This window comes from Podarcis erhardii (assembly GCF_964252035.2).
Source record: "Podarcis erhardii genome assembly, chromosome: 10".
Classification (NCBI taxonomy): domain Eukaryota; kingdom Metazoa; phylum Chordata; class Lepidosauria; order Squamata; family Lacertidae; genus Podarcis; species Podarcis erhardii.
Window position 1 is genome coordinate 17866943 of NC_138500.1, and position 23685 is coordinate 17890627.

Here is a 23685-nt window from a genome sequence, read left to right on the forward strand (position 1 = left end):
ATCTCACCTTTATGACAGCAACTATCATTCAGCACTCTTCCCCACCCCCTGGCATTCTTCCCCCACCTCATTGTCCCATGGAGAACAGTCTTACCCTGCTGTTCTATACATATCTGGAGACAGTCCCCCCATGCCACCTCCACGTCCTGCCTGTTCCATCATTAAGGCCTGAAAGTGCCCCACATTCTCTTCCTGGCAGCGGTACAGAGGTCCCTCATGAGCAAGACCATTGGCTTGATTGGTGGCTGGAAGATGTGCCAAGTGAGCATTCACAGGTGACCCATAAGCTCTGGACTGGAAGTGACCGGTGGGATGTCGTGGTGCATAAGGTGACCCTGTCTGCAGCATGACACTGTGCGGTGGGAAAGCAGAGGGACCAAACCCAAGCCCAGAAGAACTCATGGGTGGTGGTGGTGAACTATACAGATATTCTCCTGCTGCAACTGATCTCTGTCTCTTGGTGGCTGCATTGTGGTTGTCCAAATCAAGAAACTCTTTGGGACTTTCAGGCCTCTCTTGGGATTCATCTGTTTTCTCAGCCTCAGGTGGCAGCTCTTGCCCACTGCTGGGAACCTCTTTGGTGCTTGCCATGTCCATTCGGTTTGGGGAAGCCAAAGAAGTGGTAAGCACTTCACAGCCCTGCATGCCGCTGCCCATGGTCGCTCTGTCTGAGAAAGGAGGCCTGGCCAGAGGCGATGGACCGGGTGGATGACCCGTGGGACTGGACTGGGGAGGGAAAGGCCTCTGCCAATCTGAATAGCCCTGTGGACAAGGATAGTAAGGAGGCTGCTGGTAGTGGTGATAGGAAGGAGGAGGTTGAGGCTGGTAAGGATATGGCATGCCCTGGTGGGAACGGTAACGAGGGAAAACCCCATGGGGACTGTTACTAGGCTGAAAGCCTCGGGCAGAAAAATGTTGAGAATGGGCTACTGGGTGGGGTTTCCCTCCCATCATAGGATTAAATCCCTGCAGTCCTGGATTGATGTGATAGCGTGCTGCTGAATTTGGATACTCCAAATTGGGCATGTAGAGAGGGGCAAACTGGCCAGAGGTGCCTCCTGCCGGACTACTATCCATGGCAGCAGGAGTATTGGTGCTCTGTCCCACGCAAGGCACAGTTGCTTCCAGCACGTTTTTCCCCCCAGTGCAACGCGACTTCTCCATTATATTAGCAGCCACTGTTTTCCCTTCAGTGCCAGTGGATGGTCCATCACCTATAGCACCATTTTCAGGCACAGGCCCTCTTTCTGTCGCTGTTACAATGTCCTGCGCACATCCTTGGGCTGCTGAACTTGTATAGTTGCTCTCCGCTGGCCATGTGCTCTTGCTCTGTGTTGCTTTTGGATCATTTTTAGTTCCAGAATCAACACCCTCCCCTTCCTGGGTCTGCCTGGAGCAATCCATTTGCAAGGGAAGCTTGGAATGAGGTAGCAGCTTAGGGTATGTCCCCTCTGGAAGGCCAATACACTGGGCTTTCTCTTCCACTCCTGGTGGAGGGTTCACTGTGCAAAATGAAGCAAAGAGAAGTTAAATCTTTTTCATCACATGAACTGACAACATCCAGAAAAATTACAGTGAACTCCAAGGTCCTGTATTAACTTGGTTTTTACGAAATGGGAGTTTAGAGCACCCCTATAGTTATTTTTATCAGGCTTAGCAACAATAACATGCAATGCTGAGCCATGTTAAAGGGCAGTGGGACAATTTAGTGTGATTGAGCATGTGTGTCAGAAGGGAGTGTGTGATCCTGCAGCCTGCTCCCAATCTCTGAACCCAGTTAACATCACATTTACACAAGGCCTGAGTGAAACTCCACCACCTATTAACTTCACAATTTTAAGTAGAGCAGGAACAGTGAAGAAATGTAAATGAAGTCCCCCCCCCCCCAGATTTGCTTCATAATTAAAATGGTGCTAGAAGAAGACTGTTAACATTCTACAAACATCACATAGGCATGGGATGTGGAGACATGCTAACCATGATGCAGGTATGCAGCTCCTGTTAATTTCAAAGGGTTTGAATGGGAAAATCTTACAGTATACTTGTATCAAAACAAATTCTTACTCTGCTGCTCCTAATGGTGTCCAATAAAATCTGCTAGTCACCTTACTTTCTCCCATGGCCACCTATGTGTGGACATGCCATAGTAAAGCATCAAACAGACAGCCCCCCCCCAACCCGATTCACCAATGACAACAGCAGTCCCTAACTCTTTACAGATGCTTGGGGCAAATGGACATAAATCAGTTGCTCAACTGATGAAGCCACCATATTTTGCCTTAGCAGATCAAGAGCATGCAATTACCTTGGTTATTCTCTGAATCAACTGTCTGGCTGGTGTCCTGAGAGTTCCCATTCCCTAAAACTGTTTTTGGAGGTTGAATGTTCATAGATGCTACATGGGCCAGTTGGGGAAATGGTCCAGGCAAGTGGGGGGGAGGAGGCTGACGGGGATGGTAAGGCACACCAGGTGGGCATACCCGGGAGGACAGCTGTTGCATGGCAATCATCTCTGGACTGTCCATCATGGAATCCCCACCTTGGGTTCCTCTTGGCATTTGTGTGGGAGGCCCAAATAATGAGGCTGGTAGCTGCTGTTGCATTCTCTGACCAGGGCCTTTTCCTGGTTGTCGGATATATCCTGAGGGTTGAGCTCCATGAGGTAGGAAACTGGATTGCTCAGTCCACTGATTGGGTGTCAAAGGTGGTCTCAGTACCTGAGGGTCCATCATGTGGCTCAGTGAACGAGGTGGACCCATTGAGGGTCGCTTGTCTACTCCCAAGGTCATCTGGTTTACTGTATCATGGCTTCCATTCCACACAGCAGGATGTGCACGGTTTAGGTACTTATAGGGCCTGTAAACATGTCCAGGGGGAACCTCTGAGGTCTCTGTTTGTCTTGTAGGGGGTCCATTGTGCCTTGGAGAAGGGAATCCTTGCTGAAATTGTGCAGGGGAATACATACTGGCATCTGAGGGAGGACCTGTCATCCGACCAAGTTGAAGGGATCCAGGCTGTGGTCCTATTGTGGAGACGTGCATTGGTCCTGCACATACCTGCTTCTCTGGAGCAGGAAGCCGATGTCCTCTGGGATCATTCAATCCAACTGTAGGCTGCGGAAGGAAACATAGGGAAATGAGACAGGTTCAATGTGGACATAGGAAAATCAAAGTCATTAGTAACGGATATATAACAGCAAGAATCGAGACTACACTTTAACCAAGAATCTAGAACATTATTATTATTATTATTATTATTATTATTATTATTATTATTATTATACTACCCCTCCATCCGTACATCTCAGGGCAGTTCACAACATAAAATTATAAGATTTTAAAAAATACATAATAAAAACAAGAGCACCCTCACCCCCTCCCACAACACATTTAAAAAGGTATCAGTTTGATTACGTTCGCCTGGCACCTAAAGGTGTATAATGAAGCTGCAAGCTGAGCCTTCCTGGGGAGAGAATTTCACAAATGGGGAGCCTCCACAGAGAAGTCTGTTTTCATGTTACCACCCTCTGAACATCTCGTGGAGGAGGCACATGAAGAAGAGCCTCTGATGATTATCCTAGGATCTGGGTAAGTTCCTCTGGAGAGAGGTGAACCTTGAGGTACTGCAGTCCTGAGCCATTTAAGGCATTATAGGTCAAAACCAACACTTTGAATTGGGCCCTGAAACTAACTGACAGCCAGCACAGTTGGGCCAGGATTGGCGCTATATGCTCAAACCATTGTTGCCCCAGTGAGCAGCCTGGCTGCTGAATTCTGCACCAATCAAAGTTTCTGAACCATCTTCGGAGGCAGCCCTATGTATAGCACATTGCAGTATTCTAACCTAGAGGTTACCAGAGCATAGAAACAATCGATGTTAGGTTATCCCAGCACAGATATGGGCACAGATGGTCCACCAGCTGAAGCTGATGGAAGGTACTCTGCATCACTGAGGCCACCTGAGGCTCAAGTGACAGCAAAAGATCCAGGAGTACCCCCAACCTGCTCCAATAGCAATAGTAATAAGACCATGAATAAGTAATTGTTTGTAATTCGTAAGACAGAATCAAGGTTTCCTTACTACAGACTTGCATGCAGTTCTTAAATATGCAGGTGGCAGCTCCTTTCAGATTATGTTTCCTACCTGCATGACAAAGTGCTGATGCTGCTGACCTGGCTCACCAGGGTGTGGTTCTGGTACTCGTGGTGACCCATATGGTTTTGCTGGATCAGACCCATGCAAAGAGCCAAATGGTCCTGGCACTGCTGGTCTCTGTACAGAAAAACAAAAGTCACCTATGCAACTTAGTAGGAGATGGAATTTCTACAGTCACAAACTTCAGTCATTTCAGATTGAGGAGCCACCTTTCACTTTAAACTGCAAGATGGGACGAGGGAGACCCAGATTCATTACCTCACTCAGCTATGATGTCTTTGAAGTGACACTGAACCAATCACCCATTCTTAGCCAACAGAGCTGCAGTGGTGAGATTTTTAGAGAGAAAATTAAGAATGCTGCCCTTGAGGGATGGATGGGTAATGAAATAAATAATTACATTTTTAACAAAGCTAGTGTCATTGTTTCACAACAGCATTCTAATCGGTTTTTCATAATTGGTGTAAGTACCAATCTGTTTATTAATATCTTCTTTGTTGTTACCATAACATTAATGCCCTTAAAAGATTTTGCAAATTATCTGACCACTCCATTAATCAAATCTTCTTCTTCTTCTTCTTTTACTAGTAAAATGCTCATTCTTAGTCAAGACCCATCCACTGAATATCAATGCACTAATGAAGCTGATAAATTCACCAGTTAGGAGAACCAAATATGCCTGTGAGAGGAAGAGCATCCGTTTCTACTTCCTGCCTAGCCTCTTGTTTGTTCTCCTGGGAGGTAAATCTGATAGATAAATCATGTCACTGCCTCTGATTCTCCACAGATGCATCACAGCAGAAGCACACAGGCTGCACACAGCACTCCAACAATCAAATTCACAAATGCTGGCAATTCTTATAGGAACAGTATTTTCACCACTTCCTACCCCTTTCCCTCCCACGATTTTAAATGGCAATAACCCAGCTTCCCCCTACTAAGCATGTACAGCAGATGCGGTTTGCAGCAGCTTTGCTGCAAACCTGGGAAGTCAAATGCAAATGTGAAATTTAACTAGCACAGCTATAAAACTCTGGAATTGTCTCTCTGGAACAGTTTTGAAAGAAACAAATCCTACTGTGGTTGAGTCAGGGCCAAGCAATTTTATGAATCCAACCTTAAGGTTATTTATTCCTGGGAACACTTGGTCGCTTTTGCTGAGGGTGTGATTGATTGCCACATTTGAGGTTGGGTAGGAAATTCCTCCCCCATCATATTAACCATTGACCCAGGAAAATCATTAGGGAGAGGCTGGGAAGTGTGCACTCTCCCTTGTTTGCGGAACCATCCGGAGCAAAATGCTCCATTGCCAAACTTTTGAATATACCACCTCTCTGATAGTGAGCATAATAATGCCTGTGAAGTGAGACTAAGAGGGAAGATGGCTGCACTAGATTTTTTCTTTCTTTTTCAAATTCTGATTCTATTAGTAGAAATTCAGACTGTATTTCTTTGTAGTTAATTTTTTTAAAAAGTGGTTACATGGAAAACAATCCTTCCACACCTTTTATCTTCCAGACAAGGTCTAGCACCCGCCCCCAAAATCTGGGTTTGTTCAAGTCCAGTGTAAACTGCACCAAGAAGGAAGGAATAGGGGAAGGAAAGAAAACATGAAGTTTGTTATAAAAAGGGAAAGAGGTGTGTATTAGCTCGGATACTTAATGCTACTTCCATTTGCTGGTGTTCCTTTTGTAATTCCCACCAAATAATATTTTTTCCAGTTGGTCCACTGGAGTGGGACTCACCATCTGCCCTGGATGGGATACACGGTTGGGCATTCCACCATAGCTATGTGAGCTCAGGAAACCTCGGCCATTGGAAGAGGCCACTTCTCCAGAGGGATGAATAGAACTACTACTTGGACCCTCGGCAGAGAAGAAGGAAGAAGAGGAAGAAGTAGGCACTCTATGTTTCGCCTTGTGAGGTGGAAGTTTTCCTCCATTTTGCACATGCTGTTGTCTCTTGCCAGGTCCTTCTGAGTCTCTGGATCGAGTCCAAACATTCCCTGTGCTGGAACGTATAGTCCGACGGCTTCTTTTCTCTCGCTTCCCATCTTCTCTGATCCAGAACTCATCATCTGTGTCCCCATCTTCTCCAGGGAAGTGCTTCATCATTGCCCGGTGGAAGCATCTTTCTAAGTTATAAGCCATTTTAGTGTATTCTGTGTTGAAAGAAGCAAATGAAAGTAAGTGAGTTTTATGGGTAGTTACATTTTTCCTCTGCTGAGAACTGCCCTTGGAATGTATGTTATTCTCTCTCTCTGCTTTTACTATGATTTTAAAAAGGAAATAAAATACAATCAGAGCTGGAAAACTGGAAGCTATAACATGGATTTCAATGCATCCCTTCAGTAACATTCCTTATTTTAAATTATCAATATAATACAAACTGTAATACAGACAGATGCCTCTGTGGTGTATTTATTAAACTCATAAAGTGGTACCCCTGGTTACGAACTTAATTCATTCCGGAGGTTCGTTCTTAACCTGAAGCCGTTCTTGACCTGAGGTACCACTTTAGCTAATGGGGCCACCCGCTGCCGACGCGCAATTTCTGTTCTCATCCTGAGGTAAAGTTCTTCCGGGTTAGCGGAGTCTGTAAACCAAAGTGTTTGTAACCCAAGGTGTTTGTAACCCAAGGTACTACTGTAATGGGATGACTCCACTTCAGTTTCACATATCAAGTCTTGCATTGGGCATAAACAGTCTTAAAAATGAGTTAAAGTAAGTGTTCTGTTTGTTTCAGAAATGTGTGCAACTGGTAGACGCAAGTAATAGAATGGAATTCAGCAGTGCCCCATCTCTGTCAGCTTGCCAGAAGGAATGATTCATCCTTCCATGTGCTGTTCTGGTGTTCTCCTAAGTCAACTGGGGGGCAGGGGGCAGTGTGAGGGGAAACCCTGTGACACAAGCAGAAGTCCTTGTGAAGGGCTTCCACTGACAGGGCTCTTTGAGCGAATCCCATCCAGAATATTTTAGTAAATGATTCATAATGTTGCCCAATAGTGTAAGGTCACCCAAATTCAGAAGACCGCACTCATCTTTTTCTCTCTTTTTTAGTGTGCAGCTGCTACACAGAGCTTAATACAGAAATGCTAGCCACACAACTGGAACTCTGTACATGAAGGAACTATGCTTCAACTATATGCACATGACAATCCTACAGATTATGTCAACAGTTAAGCACATTTCTCTGGGCTTTGTGTACTGTTGCATTTTGTGTATGTGGGGAATCCAGCCTCTTTAACAAGGTTAGGATTCTGAGAGCCACAACTTTTTGAAAGATGATGCCTCTGGTCTAACAGTAGCACAGAATAGCATGAGGACATAAAGACTGTGGTCTGAAAGAAGATCATAAAAAGAGCAGTTTTTCCTAATGCCAGCTGATATAAATTTAGCTGACAGCACAGTTCCCAATCCTTTCCCTATAACTAACACTCCATGTTCCCCTGCTTATACCAACTTATTAACTTTCTGCCACTCTAGTCCATGCTGCATAGTTGAATTAAATAATAATCTTACTCCTGCATGCAGGATAGACTCTGCCAATTACACTGTTGTTGGCATCCATCCATCTTGAGAGACAATGGAGTGCACCTCCTCTCTGGTGAGCAAGCCTGGGCAGTATGTATGGAGGTCCTGGGCTACCCAGACAACAATACCCCACTCTCAGCCCTGCTGATGTGGTCCAAAGGAAAGAAGAGCAATACTTTAGGCACCAGCTTGGCTGCAGGAGTTGCTGGAAGGAGACATACAAGATGCCATCCAACAGTCTTAGGAACTGGAATTGTGTCGGGTTTACTTCTTAGTCTTTTCTTCTCCTGAAGATGTCCCACAAACCAATCTGTACATATTTTTCCTCATGGTTTACTCCAGAAGCCTTTCATGTGAATGAATATAGCCACAAGGTACATTTATTAAATTTTTCAAATGTTTGTAGTGAATTAAGAATTACGGGCTTAATCTCTTTATCCATTTCCTGTCCAATCCAGCTATGGGAGGCTAGAAAAGACTTGGGCTGTTTTCCATGTATATGTACACAATAAATGGAACTCAGGTTCCAAATGCTTACCACTATTTTCACCGTTGTATTTAAGGCAGTTCCTGAACATGGTCTTCATGTCACCCACAAATTCCTCCTTGGTGTAGTATTGGCCTCCATTTAGCTTCTTCTCCATGCTAGATATATCCATGGGAGCCTGAAAAATACCCCAGTTTGCTTCAGGCTTACAGACCTTAAAAGCTACAATCATCCTTTAAAAAGATGTATTCTTATTCTGCCTGCTAAATTATGCAAATTCCATTGCATCAACTATAACACAATGTTCAGAATGCAAAAAAGGGCTTCATACTGCTTACCTTAACAATTTGGTAGTAATTTGGGGCATAGGATTCATCAACTGGCTCCAGGAATGGCCAGGAGTCCTTGTGAGCCTTCACTACATCGAGAACTGTCAGCAGCAAAAAGATGATAAACTGTTACACATACAAATGGACGCCAATACTTTAAAAACCAACCAACCTGCAAAGCTAGTGTCTGGAGTGGGGACTGACCTTTGTACATGGCAGTGAACTCATCATCCAATTCAAAACTGCAAAGAGGAAATGTAAAATTAATGCAAAGTTTCTCCAGCCTCATTTCCTCCCCAACTCTGTCTCTGGTATGTTATCCTTATCACTGAACGTTCAATTCCAGCAATTGCAGTGCTTTCCAAGGCCTGCATTCACACTCTTTTTAATGCCACAGAGTATAATTCCTCCATAGCCTTTTCTCCGGCCATCAACATTAACAGTGACAATAAATTGTTTTGGGTGGGATTGTTTTTCTGTATTTATAGGCCACTCACTGCAATTTACTTACAGGTCCTTGGTCTTCCTCTCCTCCCTAGCAGGTGAACTGGGATCCAAGTGAGAAAGCTCTGGGGGAAGTTCCTTTCCCTGGGCAAGCAGCCATGCCCGCTCTTCTCGGAGCTTCCTCCTCTTGGCTCGTTCTGCAGATAGGGAAGAAAAACTTCTTGAGAAGTTTTCTTGCACAATGCCCAGGGTTTCAGGAGGTCATTCACACTCTTGTGTGTCACCAGTGGAATTATCATGGGGTTGGAGCAACTCCTCTTTGAGGAAAGGTTATAATGTTTGGACCTTTTTAGTTTAGAAAAGGTGAGAAAGTGAGGATATGATAGAGGTGTATAAAATTATGTGTGGTGCAGAGGAAGTAGGTAGAAAGACGTTTTGCTCTCTCTAATATTAGAACCGGAGTCATTCAATGAAAGTAAATGGTTAGGGATTCGTGAAATACAAAAACGTACTTCTTTATGCACTGCATGAAATTCACTGCCACAAAATGTAGAGATTAGACAAATTCAAGCAGAATAAGGATATCAATGAAGCTACCAGCCATGACGACTATATTACTTCTGTCAGACTAAGACAAGAAATCATTGCCATTAAACAACTAAACAGAGTGACATGCTGGTGTACAATGCTTGTGAAGTGAATATCATGCATATAAAAATAAACTGTGGAACAAGATCAACTAAAAAACCTTCCGTAAAGCTGATCCGCCTACCTTCCACTGCCTTGACTTTCTCCTCCATTTCTCGTTTCCTTTCCTCCTTCAACATTTGTTCTTGCTCCTTCTTCTGAACTGCCAGAAGGATTTGACGTTCCTCCTCCTCTTCCCGTCGTCTCTGCTTCTCCATTCTGCTGAGCGCCACAGGAGTCACCTGCAGAAAGAAACACAACTATTTACTTATTATTTATTATATTTATATCCCATAATTTATGTTAGGTAGGTCAGACTGAGATACAGTGACTTGCCAAAAGTTAACCAGTGAGCTTCAAGGTTGAGTGGAACTTTGAAGACCAGCATCCACAGCCCTAGTCTAATTCTCTATCCATTACGGCACACTGGGTTTCGGCTTATGATTGCCTTACATGAAATTATTGCAATAGCTGATATACCTTTGAAGCCCTTTTATAGCCTTTAGAAACAGACTTGACTCTGAATGAGAAATTGGATCATTTGTACATTTTTAAAACAAGATATCATCATAGGAAAGCACCTCCTTGTAATTTTTCTCTTGGTCTTATAAATGTACATCCACGTGATTAAATCAAGGCATATCTGCAGGAAATGTATTTTTTTGTTTTCAATGACTGCATTTCACATGTATGCAGCTTGATTTCAGCACATACAACCACATTTATAAGAATGAATAGTCAGGGAAGGAACATGTGATAATTGCAAAAGGTGCATTAGATGCGCACACACTGTCACATAATGTATGAAATGGGAAAATGAAGCTATTCTTTACAATGCCACTGCTGCAGCAAAGAAGAACCAACTGGGAAGTTATAAGAGGGCAGACTCTGCCACCAAAAATCTCTACAGTCTACATTTAGAATGTTCTGAAGATGCAGGCTTTTCTATTTGTATGCTGAAAGAGTGAACACAGAAAGCATATATGTGGAACTGAATATTGTATCAGGGATAGGTTCAGAAAGTACTATAAAAATCCAACACTGAACAACTGGGGCTTAGAACAATGCTCAACACAGACGAGTACCTTTCAGGGACCAGTATTACAGATATTTACAATAACACAAACTACCCCAATCCCAAGCATGAGTGCCTCTTTACCAGGGCAATCTTTTTGGGGGGAGCACATTGCCAGAATCTTGTTCAGAGTATGTAAATTATCTGATTGCCTTAAATGAGCCACTTTATAAGAAGGTAACCATACCACAAGTTTTAGGATGGTTTTTTATCTTCTTTTGGAAAGCGCTTTGCCAAGAAAAGGGATTGGATCACATTTTTACAGCAAAGGGTATCTCTCTTCCCCCCCCCCCCATGTGTTGAACTTTCACAGAATGCTTCATGTACCTTTCATTTTATATATATATATATATATATATATATATATATATATATATATATGTGAGCTCCAAGAAAATTCAGCACAGCCCTATTATTTATTTATTTAAAATGTTCTATCTCACCTAACAATTCCAAGTAATTACTTATATTCTGAAAACTTGCTCTGTGCCTGTAACATCAATCAAGATTAAAAAACCAGAAAAAAACACAGGCATTAATTAAAACACTATGTAACTTCATAAATATACTAAAAAAAACTAGCTAACATAAATCCCCCCCCCCAGTATTTCACATTAAAAGCATATTTAAAATCAATCCTTTCATCTTCTTCTTAAATATGTGAAGGTTCTGCTGGGCAGCTGGCTCCAGAGGTCACAGCCACAACAGGAAAGTCACTCTTCTATACTTATTTCCTGCCTAGATAGGATCACAATCAGGCCCTCTTCAGTAGATCTTAATGGCCATCTGCCCTTGGCCATTAACAGATTTCAAAGCATCAGAAGCTAACATGCAGTAAGTTTGTGTTGCAGAATTAGCCAGATATGTTCTGTTCGTCTTGTTCATATTAGGAGTTGGCAGTTGCATTGTGTGCCAATATAGCTTTTAAGAGCCATCCTATATACTAGGAATGGCTAACCATTTTGCCCTGATGGCCACTTCCATGTTTAGCCAATCCTCCACACTCTTGTACACACATTCACGCACCACAGGACAAACGTGTGCAAGACATGGGAAACACACACAGAGGCACAAAGCTCCCCTTTTCAGTTGATCCATATTGATTAGTCAATGAGAAGTTTTGCCTCTGTTCTGCTTATCAAATAACCACCCTGATGCATAATCAAATTGTTTAAACTTCATTGTTCACCCCAGCACACTGGTAGTTTCTTGGGAGAGAGGAGAAAAAAATGCATAGAGGCCAGCTCAGGACCCTGAGATAGGGGATAGCAAGCCCTGCTATGCAGGGAGCATTATGGAAATTGATTCTACAGACAAAGTTGATAGTTGCCAGAACTCTCCAATGTAGGAAATGTTAGTGTTTACATGCAGCAGAGGAAGTTAACTTTAGTTAAATGAATTCTTGCTTGGAGCACAGCTTTAGTTGAAAGGCATTCAGACTGAGACATGGTTTAAATAAGAAAGCTTATTGTAAGGAAGTACATTCTACTTGGAGAAACAAAGAAGCAAAGCTATGCTTGCCCCTTTGTTCCCAGAAGATTGATCCAAGATGACCTCTTGCCTTGAGGTCCAAATAAAGTGTATGAGGAGGAGCAGGAAGTTGTAAATGAAATGCAATACCACTGTAAACATCAAAGAGATAGAAGTCAGCATAGATATAAAGGTACAGTACTACAGGGATAGTCTGGGAAACTGGAGGTCTCTTGCTCTATCTGTCTTAACCCATGCAAACCCTTCTCAGTAAGCTGAGATGCACCCAAACTTCTCTCCTGGTCTCCTGAGAATATAGGATCAGACAAACTAATTTAAATAAAACATAAACCAGAAACCTTGTTTCAATCCCATTTTTGGAGAGTGGGTTAAAAACCCAATATATATTGGACACAAAATGTCTAGTGAGAATGTCAGTTTAGAATTTCAAAAGACAGCTTTAACTTTTAGCTCAGTGCATGCTTCAGCTTTTTAGCCTAAAAAAGCTGGCATATACAGTAAGTCACTTTAGGGTGGCTGAATGACTGGATGACATTGGAGAATCCACATATCTTAGATTTAGATGGTCATGATAATATTTCCAAACGTTTTGGAAGTCGAACAGACTTCCGGAATGGATTCTGTTCAACTTCCGAGGTACCACTGTACTTTCTATATGTGGTGGCCTTGTAGTAAGGTTAAAGCTTACTATGAAGCTTTTCTTCTGGGAATTATAGGGATAGAACTACCTCAACAGTATAGTAATTTATTCATGTATGCAACTACAGCGGCAAGAATGTTATTTGCCCAAAAATGGAAAGAAGTCGTCCAGAGAAAAAAGAATGGATACAAAAACTTATGACTATGCAGAAATGGCGAAACTTACCAGAAAAATAAGAAATCAAGATAACAGACTGTCAGGGAACTGCCATCAGTGCCGGAGGGAGAGAGCAAAATCCAGAGGGATTCCAGAGAGCGTCCCGGGATTGGGAGAGGCAGCCCATCTTCTGGGGAAGAGAATCAGCGTAGCACCAGTGGAGAAGGGGGGCAGATGGGGGAAATGACTCCTTGCCGGGGACCAGCGGGGAGAGTAGGGGTCCTCCGCTGCCCACACCCTCCCTGCGCAGAAGGCTTCCGCGCAGGGAGAGTAAGCGGAGACTAGGCGTCAAAGGGCTTCTTTGCTGGAAGAAGTTTAAGAAACGCCCACTGACGGATTCTGCCAGCGATTGAGACAGCCATGAGTGAGTGGCTGTCCGGACAGAAAAGGTTCACTCAGGCAACCCAGCCAGGTGTTTGCACCGGCTTACGCACGAGCAACCCCTAGAACCATTACACAGACTTTTAATAAAAGAATAGAAATGGTTTATTGAATATTTACAAACAAATTGTAAACGGATAAGGTCATTGGCAGGATTATTGTAATAACCTGCAGTTTCATAAGAGATATAATTAAAAGTAGATGAATATAAGTTAATTTAGAATATACAGGAAATGATAAAAATAATTTTAAGGAGCACCTCATAAGGAGGAAGGAAGTCGAGTTTTGAAATGTTAAAATGACTGTAAAGGTATTGAAATGTATATAACTGAAAATCACAAATATTTTTTTTAAAAAAAGACAAAGAGAAAGAAAGGGTGTGACAACTAATTTTTCAGTTTACACTTCAGTTTTCAATTTGAGGGGATTCAGGTCCTTTAGCTTAACTTCTGTTCCAGGAAAACTGGAAGCAAGCATTATTAAAAGCAGAATTACTAAGCGCATAGAAGAATAAGTCTTGCTGAACCAGCAAGGGTAACATCTGTTTCACTAACCTTTTAGAATTCTTTGACAGTTTCATTAAGCATATAGAGGCGATCCAGATGACAAACTAACTTATTCCCCCCCCCCCCGCCAAAAAAAATAAATCAGATAAAGCCCCTCAAAATGAAAAGGATTGAAAATAAAACTGACAGTATCATAATGCTGTTATGCAAATCCACAGGGTGACTTCATTTGGAATACTATGCACAGATTTGCTTGCCTCACCTCAGAAAGGATATCGCAGAGCTGCCTCACCTCAGAAAGGATATCGCAGAGCTGGAAAAGGTTCAGAAAAGGGCAACCAAAATGGCCAGAGGGCTGGAACAATTCCCAAATAAGGAAAGGTTACAACATCTGCACCTTTTAGTTTAGAAAAAGGTGAGCAAAAGGGGGGGGGGTATGATGGTCCAGTAAGTATCTAAATGCCTCTATTAGTAGGACACACTTGAGACTTTACTGCAATGGCTTACAATTTCTGCTTATAGAATCATACTACTATTTCAGCTTATAAAGCCAATTATACTATTCACAACTACCAGATTATTGATATTATTGATATTTGCACCATCTGGCACCATCTACCTCATTTGTAAAGTTTCATGGCACAGATACATCTTAAATACCACAAGAAAGAAGTTTATTGCTTCCTTCCCTCTATAGGTTATAAATTATCACTGAGGCCTACTGCTTGCTGAGGAGAGTAGCTGAACAATATAACACAATATAACAATCTGTTTATGGATTGCTGAGGAAAATAAGCCTGTTTCTGGGCTCAGATGATGGAATGGTCCTCTACACAATAAATCCCTATATGCAGAACAATGACCCCCTGGGGAACTCTCCCCAGGCCACAACCCCCAATGCCTCTGCTTTACACCCAAAGTGTTTTGCCCTGGCTGGACTGTGCATTTAAACTTTGATAATGCCTCTTGCTTGTCTGAATGGAGGTCAGAGATGGGTGTGAGTGTGCACAAGCCAGCCTAAAGTACAAAGGTGACATGTTTGCCAGTGGTATATGTGGCCCCAGGAAGGTTGCCAAGAAGGGAATGCAGTCCTTAGGCTGGAAAAGAATTCCCTGCCATGGCTATAGAAGAGCTTCTATAACTATAACCCTTCTCCCCAACAATGCCACTTTAGATGCCAGATGGAAATTCCCATGGTTGAATGAACCTTCTACATAGAAAACTCGGTAAGTGGAAGGAACAGTCAGTCATGGGAACGTTTGTCTGCAACCAGAAGTGGCAAAGCCCAGATATAGGTTCACCACTGCATTGAAAACTGGGTCTTCAATGCAATCTATTTCCTAAGAATTAATGATCAGCTGGAGCCTCCTCACTGCCCTTCAGGCCTTAGCCCATCATTAATTCAGACAAAAGCCTGCACCTTAGCCATTATTGCTTCATTTTTTTCCACCTGCCTGCAAATGGGACCTGAGGGGGCACTGATAAATTGCTAGAAAGGCAAGCTAGCTTCCACCCTAGATACCCTAAGTGCCTCTATATTTGTGTTGTTGCAGAAATGCTATTTAGTCATTTCCTTCAGTAATGCTTCCTTGGAGAATTGTCTGACATCATCTCCCATCCTTGCCACCAGCAACAACAATGCATTAAGCAAGGTCCCTAGGCCCCTGTTTTGTCCTCTAATAGAAGAATGCTACAGTTAGACAACAGTAAAAAAAAATCCAAAAATGTGGGCTACTTTACAAAATGAAAGCAAGGCAGAGAACCGGATACAAACACCTGTTCCTCACATCAGAATGCAAGGTGTCCTTTGCGTGCAACCCAGCCCACCAAAGTGAGCTTGTGTATTTGAACTAGTGTTGCCAGTGTATCCAATTAATCCCAAGATAATAATTTAAAGAGAATCAGAGCAATTAGACCTTTTATGTTATTTAGTCCATTTCATCTGACCACTCACAGGATCGTCCCTGTAGAATTTATTCAGATACAATAGTGCCTGAATACTTATGCTTATGTGAGGATTAAAATACTAAAAGTTAATTTCCCAAAATACACAAACTATTTAACTGATTTTTCTAGAGAGTTATTTACCAGGACTTTCATATTTTACTGACAGTTACGGAGCTAGTGTCAAAAAATAAGAATTTCAAAGGGCAGTGTACATCTCTAACAATGCTCCAGCCCAAATTCTATAGAAAAAACAAAAGTCAAAATCCGGAGCTAACTACATTATTCAGTACAGTCTGATTTTTTGCTAACAATAAGTATTTCTCTTACAGAACTATTATACAGGTGGGTTTCTTTTATACAACTTACACACTTACCACTGAGCACCCTCTAGATCAGGGTTGCTAACCTGGTGCCCTGCTTTGGATTGCAACTCCCACCAGCCCCTGCCAGCATGGCTATGATCAGGGATGATAGGTGTTGAGACCACAACATCAGAAAGGTACCATGTTGGCTAAGTCCAAATAGTTTACGGCAAGGTATGCTTGGAGAGGGTGGGTGGATAAAACCTATGCTTGGATTTATAGGGAAATACACTGTGAGTCCACTTTAGATATTATTTAATGTTCTAATGTTCATGCATAGGTTAAATTGTATTTTTAAAAGTCTTTAAGAGTGTTGAATTCTGTCATTAGGCTAGCATCCAATGCTAAATTAGAATGGTGGAGGGTAGGGCTGCATTCCATGAATATTTTATTCTACACAAAATAAGCAGTTTTATTATGAGGTGCTATAGAGAGATGAAGTGCTCCTCATGCAATTAAAGCAGCCTATACACTCTGTATCTGGTCTTCAGGCTGCAGAAGTGTGAGCCTCTATGTAGTGCAGATGGGCTGCAGTTTCAGTATCATTTCTTTGCTCAAAATAGGACTTCTTCCCTTGTCATGGTACTGTCATCATGCAGCCAATCTGAGAGCAAAAATGGCCCTGAGGTTGCAGCTGTTTAGGGCCACAAACAGCAGCAGATTGTTGCACAAAAAAGGAAGTATGGGGGGGGGATTAAGTTTTGGGAAAACATTTCAGATGGATGCCAAAGCCCCTTTTCATACAAAAAAAATATGTGCTGGAGAGCTTTCTACTATATTCTAGTTAAAAAATGCAACGTCTATTCACAAATGCTGTGTTATGTGTAGCTTTTTGCATAAACCCATTTTGTTACCCCAAGCTAAATCACACATAATTACATTTGCAAAGATCCACCCCACTGTTCTGTCTCCTTCCCTCTGCTGACTCTTCTCTGCCAAAATTTACTTTGTTATCTCTTAAGACTTTGGACCTGTTTTATTTTATTTTGTTTTGCAAACCATCATGAAAACCAATTATCTTATATGGGGATCCAAACCATTCACTTTTTAAAACTTAGTTTGGGCTCAGCTGTAACTGAAGTTGTGTTGGTTCAAGCCAATGAAGGTTCAGGAACTGATTCAGTTCAGCTTAAGTCCCAGCACACCCCATTCCCAACAAAATGCCACAGAAACACTTTTTTGAGGAAACAGAAAAAATGTTGGGTGATAAATTGTGTGAAAGTGAAAATGCCTTTGGAGTCATGAAAGCATGTCTGCTGCTTTGCTGAAGCACCACTCACATGCTTGCAGCAGAGGGCACTGTGGACTATGCAGAACAACAGGCTCCAAGAACTTCTGCTCTCTGCTCTGATATAGTCTCCCCAAAAGAAATTCTCTCTCAGAGTTCAACACAAGATGTGCAGTCCCACATGCCTTGGTCTTGCCTCAAACACAGCCCTTGCTCCTTCCTCTCCCCCCCCCCCCATGTGATACCTACTAGAATTTCCGCAGCTTCTTCTTAATGAAGGTGCTGCTCAGAAGGGGTTTTTTAATGAGAAGCTAATCTGAACCACCTGTTTGAGAAATATTGCAAAGGATTAGAAGCCTACAGAGCAGTTACATATTTAAGCAGCATCTACATCTTGGAACCAGACGGAAGGGGCAACACCACAGATGGTGTGGTCAGAAACAAATATATTTTGGGTGTTATGACTACAGTCTTAACAACTTCCCTGCATCATGTGCTGGAAAGCCTTCCAATTTAAAAAGAAACAAATACAATTCAATGAGACAAAACACTTGGCATTGCGTTTCCCTGGAAATGGGTATGTCCAGAGACTTGCATCCAGAATAACTGCTACCCCTCCCCTCTCTGCCTCTGCTCCTCAGGTGAAAAATTAAAAGAGACTTGGGAGCTTATGGGAGTGCTGACACACACTGGCCCACAGGCAGCAATTAACTTATGCTAAGCACCATAGGTCCTACAGCAAGCCTCCTACTGATTAGCACCCATTTGTTTCTCTACATCCAAATTTGCAAAACTTTCCTGCCTGTACATAAATATGCACCTTCTTATTTCCTGGATGATTTTTGTTGTAGTACTTCTTGCACCTAAAAATGAAAATAATGCAGCAGTGCACACTCCACTCCTGGGGCTGCTCTGCTAAGCAAGAGCAGGGGCTCCCAGGATGAAGAAGTGTCACTTTATTCTCATTAATTAAGCTGAAAATATTAATACTCCTTGGCTCCACAGTTGTCACAGAGTGTGCTGGCCAGTTCAAAGTTGATCTTTATTAGCAAAAACACAATCTCCACAGACCGGGCTGAGTGTCAGACCTAATGAGCACATCAGTGCATTCCCTATGGATCTTATTCTATGAAATTAGTTACCGATACTAAAGGTTCCCTCCTCCCCACAGCTGTCTATGTCTCCTCCTCTGCAGGGCATTTCCCAAGCAACTGGAGACTGTGTCTACATGCAGCCAATCTCTCCTCCAACCTTTTCATGCCTCTCCTGGTTCTGGGTAACAGGGAGGGAGGGGCGCTTGTCACAGCAGGAGGGGAAGACACCCATGCCTCTTCACCAGCCTCATTCAGCGCTGTCACTTGACCTCCCTCCTCCCATTCGCCAGCTCAGCTTCTGATTCTTGACTTCTCTCTGCCACAGACTCTCCTAGCTCACTAAGCCTTGTTAGCCTTTCAGCTTCCGACACCTCATCTCACCAGCTTTCTCCCTCTGACCAGTTTCATCATCAGTACATAACTATTCTTTCCTTTTCACTTCTGTATAGCAAGAAAGGCAAATGGCTACTTCAAATATGTAACTGCAATTTTCAGCAAGGCAAAAAACAACTTCAGGTATAACTTGGTGTGAACACAGATTTTGGAACGCACTGATTTGTGGTGATATAGTTCAGGTGCTGACACTACGTACCATCTCATTTCCCAGATGTTGAAGTAATGGCTGAGTCTGCCATTCAATGCTTTGAAATGCTTCAACAGAGACCTTTGTTTCTGGATTAGATTGAAGGCTGGAAGTTCTGTGCTGATGACGACCAGATGGCTATCTGGGAGGTAGGCATTTAGCCAAAAATTCTTTCCAACCCACCAATATATTAAATGAAGACATTCCAAGAGCTTTATCTATATTTCAAAATTTCTTCATAACTGATTAAATGAAGTTGTCATCTATTTAAGAACAAATCTTGGCTTAACAGTAAGGTTTGTTTGAAGCAAAACAAACCACAATCACTGGTTTGGGCATAATGTTATGGCAGGGATCATGGCTTCCTGCTGCTACTCATGCTAGAGAAAGAAAACTGAAGCAAGAGCAATCTTCATGGTTCACGTCTGTGGAATGCCATCTCCTAACATATTTTGTTGACACCAGTCCTGATGGGTTTCACACAAACTTACAAAGACATTTTTATTTACTCAGACATTTGGTTGTTGACTGGAGGAAATGTTTGGTCATGTTTATGCTTCATGGTTATGCTGCTGCCATGTCAATTTGATTTATTGTGGTTTAATTTTTTATATTGCTTTATTTTAGGACTGTATTATATATTTTGTTGTACCCCACTTTGGGATTGATTTTCATGCAGAACTGGTTATACATTACCTGAATAAGTAAAACTAATAATTAAGGTTACTATGATGTGCCAACTGTGTTATAGTATGTGTGATGAGCTTCCAGAAAGAAAACAAAGGTGCTGGCTGATGGCAATCAGGCATAAGTTTCCTTAAACGTAGGCCTGAGATCTGTATTGTATTTATAAATAATAAATATACCAATATATCCAAATGAAGTTGCCTTACCTGAAGTTCTGTTTCTATGACCTAATTTTCTACTTGTTACTGAGGTGAGCACATTCAGTGATAATGCTGATGGGTGGCACTGTATAGCTAATTTGTGCTAACCTATTCTGCTATTAAAGGTAAGGTAAAGGACCCCTGTATGGTTAAGTCCAGTCAAAGGTGACTATGGGATTGCGGTGCTCATCTCGCTTTCAGGCTGAGGGAGCCGTTGTTTGTCCAGAGACAGCTTTCTGGGTCATTTGGCCAGCATGACTAAACCGCTTCTGGTGCAACGGGACACCGTGACAGAAACCAGAGCGCACGGAAACACCGTTTACCTTCCCGCTGCAGCGGTACCTATTTATCTACTCACACAGGTATGCTTTCAAACTGCTAGGTTGGCAGGAGCAGGGACAGAGCAATGGGAGCTCACTCCGTTGTGGGGATTCGAACTGCCAACCTTCCAATCGGCAAGCCCAAGAGGTTCAGTAGTTTAGACCACAGCGCCACCCGCATCCTCTATTATGCTATTACATAACACATTACCTCTTGCCTTATTGGCTTTATGTGCTGACGATCAGACATCCACCTAGGAGAAAACTCCATTCGCTGCAGACGTTTCTCCTAAAAAGTGGTGAAAGAAATCAACATGGATCAGCATTGGTACAAAGGCTTCGTATTTGGATGTATGTCATTTATTAGTAACAATTTCTGTAATATTTTTCAATGTACAGAGCGCTTAGCAATTCATTTCTCATTTATCATCCCTCACAGATGAAGTCACAGAAGCTATTACTCAAAGACCAGGCCTGGATAATGAATTACAGGAGTTGATTTTTCAAATGATATCAAGAACAAAAGCAAAGCAAACAAACAAACTACAAAAGACTGAGTGCTGCTGAGATTGACAAGTATCCTCCAGATTCAAATATCAAAGAATTAGAGTGCTGAAATGGACTAAAATACCATCCAATGCAACCTTCTGCCACAAAGCAGGACCAATCAACCTTCTATTCAATGTTTTAAAACCAGAGAGTAAGTAATCTCACACATATGAGTCAAGCCAAATGCTGCAAATGAAAGCATACTTCCCCTTCCAGAACACTGTCAATCAGAACTGAAGTAGTGAAGGGGATGGGAGGGGGGAGAGAACATAGCTATCACTACAATGCTCTCAAGAGAAATACAATTAAATTCTTCTCCATTCTACTCAATAGCCCACTTCTGAGCACAGAGATTACAAATTCTCCCAAAACTGAACAAAATGGTTCTTATCTACTGCAAAGAATGCACTTGGAACTCTACAGCAGTTCTAGATAGCCAAACTTCTTCACTTTCTCCCCTTGATTACTGGCTATCTGAATTTAACCATGGCACAATAATGCAATTTAGATCAATCTTCTGACTTTTATTTCATTGTGAAGAAAATCTTGAGCACATATTGTTAGCATATGCAGATGCCTCAAATATTCAGTGAGTTTGTGTGAATGATCTAGAAGTCAAATGTTTTCTATTATACATTATCCAGTTGCCTTTTTTCTCTACAACTATTGCCTCTCCAGCATTACCTATGTGTATCCTCCTTTTTTGCTCCACTAATTTGTGCATGTATTTAAAAAAGAAACAGCAAAAAAAAAAAAAAAAAATCCAGATGTGACAAAGCACATAAGTATGTTGGAGAAAATTTTTATCATTTTTTTGAGGGGGGAGGGGGAATTCCAACAACATAACTTTGGTTATCTGGTCACAGAATCTGGGCCCTATTGTTTTCTTCTTCGTATAAACAAAAAACAAACCTACTCTCAACTCTTGAGGCTGCCTCAAATTATTCAAATACTCCTTCTTACCTTTTGTGCAATCATGTTGCAGATCTCTGGCAGGAAATCTTCACTCAGGAGCTTGTAAAGCTGCCTCTCTCTTAAAGATGTTCTCTCTCGGAAGCTCTCTGTGACCTGCTTCCACTCCTCTTCTGTCTGACATAGCAGCCACCATGTTCCATGACCTGGTCCTTGAGAACCTTTGACAAAATAAAATAAAAATGCTAAGCAATGAGAGCATAGGCACTAATATGACAGGTATCACATGACCTAACATGTACCAATAAGCCACAAGTAACACAAGTGTGTTACTTCTGTATGAAGAATGGGATGGTGGCTTCCTAGGACAGATGACCAAACATTCAAAAAGGAGAGATGAGTAGTCATGAGAGACTTCAACTACACTGATATCTGCCTGAACCCAAACTCTGCCATGATATCATAGATATCATAAGGTCCAACAAATTCCTCCATTGCCTTGCTGACCATTTCATTTTCTATAAGGTAGAAGAAGCAACAAAGGGATCATTTATTTTGGACCTGGTCCTCACCAACAGGAAGGAACTGATTTTTTTTTTAATATTTTTATTAAATTTTGCATAAATATATTTCGCAGACGTACAAAAGACAAAAATAAATGAAACAAACATAAAAAAGAAAAGAAAAAAGAAAAAGAGAAAACATACAATACATACAACATAAACAACACAACTTAACATTAATTTTACAACAACATTGATCGAACAGGAAGGAACTGATCAATGAGGTAGTACTGGGAACCTTGGGAGAAAGTGGCCATGTCCTCTTGGGTTTCATTATACCAGGGGTCTGCAACCTTTAAGACAAAAAGAGCCACTTGGACCCGTTTCCGAAGGAAAAAAAAACTGGGAGCCGCAAAACTCGTCATTATAAAAATAACTTTTTTGTCATTTTTATTATTTCTTTGTTTGACCCCTCAGAATTACTCCTCCTCACAGAAATAAACGTTAAATTAACAAGTTACCTTTTTGTTTGTGTGTGTTCTTCACTCCCCTTCAAAACAGTGACCAACGTACATGCCCCCTTTCAATGCAGTGACCAGCGTACATACCCCTTACAATGTAGCGGGCGGGCTGGCAGGAAGGTGACGTCGGGACGGTGCGTTACTAACGCACGCACCGCCCCCATGCGATGTCACAGCCAGTACAGCACCCGCCACAGTGGGGAGTGTCGGGGCGCACAATGCGCCTCCTCCCCTCACTAGTACCTGCCCCAGAGCCGCGGCAAAGGTGTAAAAGAGCCACATGCGGCTCCGGAGCCGCGGGTTGCAGACCCCTGCATTATACAGAGTGTATTTACATATACACTCTGCACTGATTTCAAAAGGCTTAAACCACTTGATGAAATCCCATGGTCAGAAATACTCAAAAAGAAGGGATGCCAAGAAGGGTGTGAGTTTCTTGAAGGTGAAATATGAAAAGCATAAATACAGACAATTCCAACAAGAAAGAAAAGTGGGAAGCATCTAAAGAAACCATTCAGACTCGACTGCCATTACTTTAAATACAGAGAAAACTGTACAAATGAAGTTCTAATTAATACAAGCAGGCCTCTTGTGCCCTACCTGTTTAGAATGAATTTGACAAAAGAGAAAGTATTATCAGGAAGCCCTCCATCCTGAAACACTGTATTAAAAAAATTAACTATGGTCCATAATTTCCCCTTACCATTTCTCATCTGTAACTCACACACAAGTGCGTTTTCTTCTGCCTTCTCTCTATGAGCAACAAATAAAATAAACAGTATTGTTAGGAAATGATATAGAATTGTAGAGTTGTAGAGCTGGAAGGGCCCACAAG

At 42.1% G+C, this 23685-nt stretch overlaps 1 protein-coding gene and 1 long non-coding RNA gene across 5 annotated transcripts in view; one reads left to right on the forward strand and one right to left on the reverse strand.

Annotated features, from left to right (window-relative positions):
- The window catches only part of CECR2 (CECR2 histone acetyl-lysine reader), a 131974-nt gene that overhangs the window by 9748 nt on the left and 98541 nt on the right, over window positions 1-23685 (reverse strand). For all 3 annotated transcript variants that reach the window (XR_014160964.1, XR_014160965.1, XM_081879630.1), the window contains 12 exons: window positions 23554-23603; window positions 21878-22047; window positions 20577-20654; window positions 9721-9877; window positions 9016-9145; window positions 8709-8746; window positions 8514-8605; window positions 8227-8353; window positions 5901-6316; window positions 4144-4272; window positions 2306-3113; window positions 95-1502 (listed from right to left, as the gene is read on the reverse strand). Coding sequence is in view for 1 of the 3 variants with exons in the window: in XM_081879630.1 (XP_081735756.1) it covers window positions 95-1502; window positions 2306-3113; window positions 4144-4272; window positions 5901-6316; window positions 8227-8353; window positions 8514-8605; window positions 8709-8746; window positions 9016-9145; window positions 9721-9877; window positions 20577-20654; window positions 21878-22047; window positions 23554-23603 (3603 nt within the window). In the remaining 2 variants the exon portion in view is untranslated. The remainder of the gene's footprint in view (window positions 1-94; window positions 1503-2305; window positions 3114-4143; window positions 4273-5900; window positions 6317-8226; window positions 8354-8513; window positions 8606-8708; window positions 8747-9015; window positions 9146-9720; window positions 9878-20576; window positions 20655-21877; window positions 22048-23553; window positions 23604-23685) is intronic.
- LOC309352044 lies at window positions 123-21834 on the forward strand. 2 transcript variants are annotated; one of them, XR_014161055.1, is made up of 5 exons: window positions 123-261; window positions 5674-5793; window positions 5877-6051; window positions 19183-19307; window positions 20805-21834. It is a non-coding gene; the product is annotated as an uncharacterized lncRNA (long non-coding RNA). The 2 variants fall into 2 exon arrangements; XR_014161056.1 differs by lacking the exon at window positions 123-261 and adding an exon at window positions 1623-1987.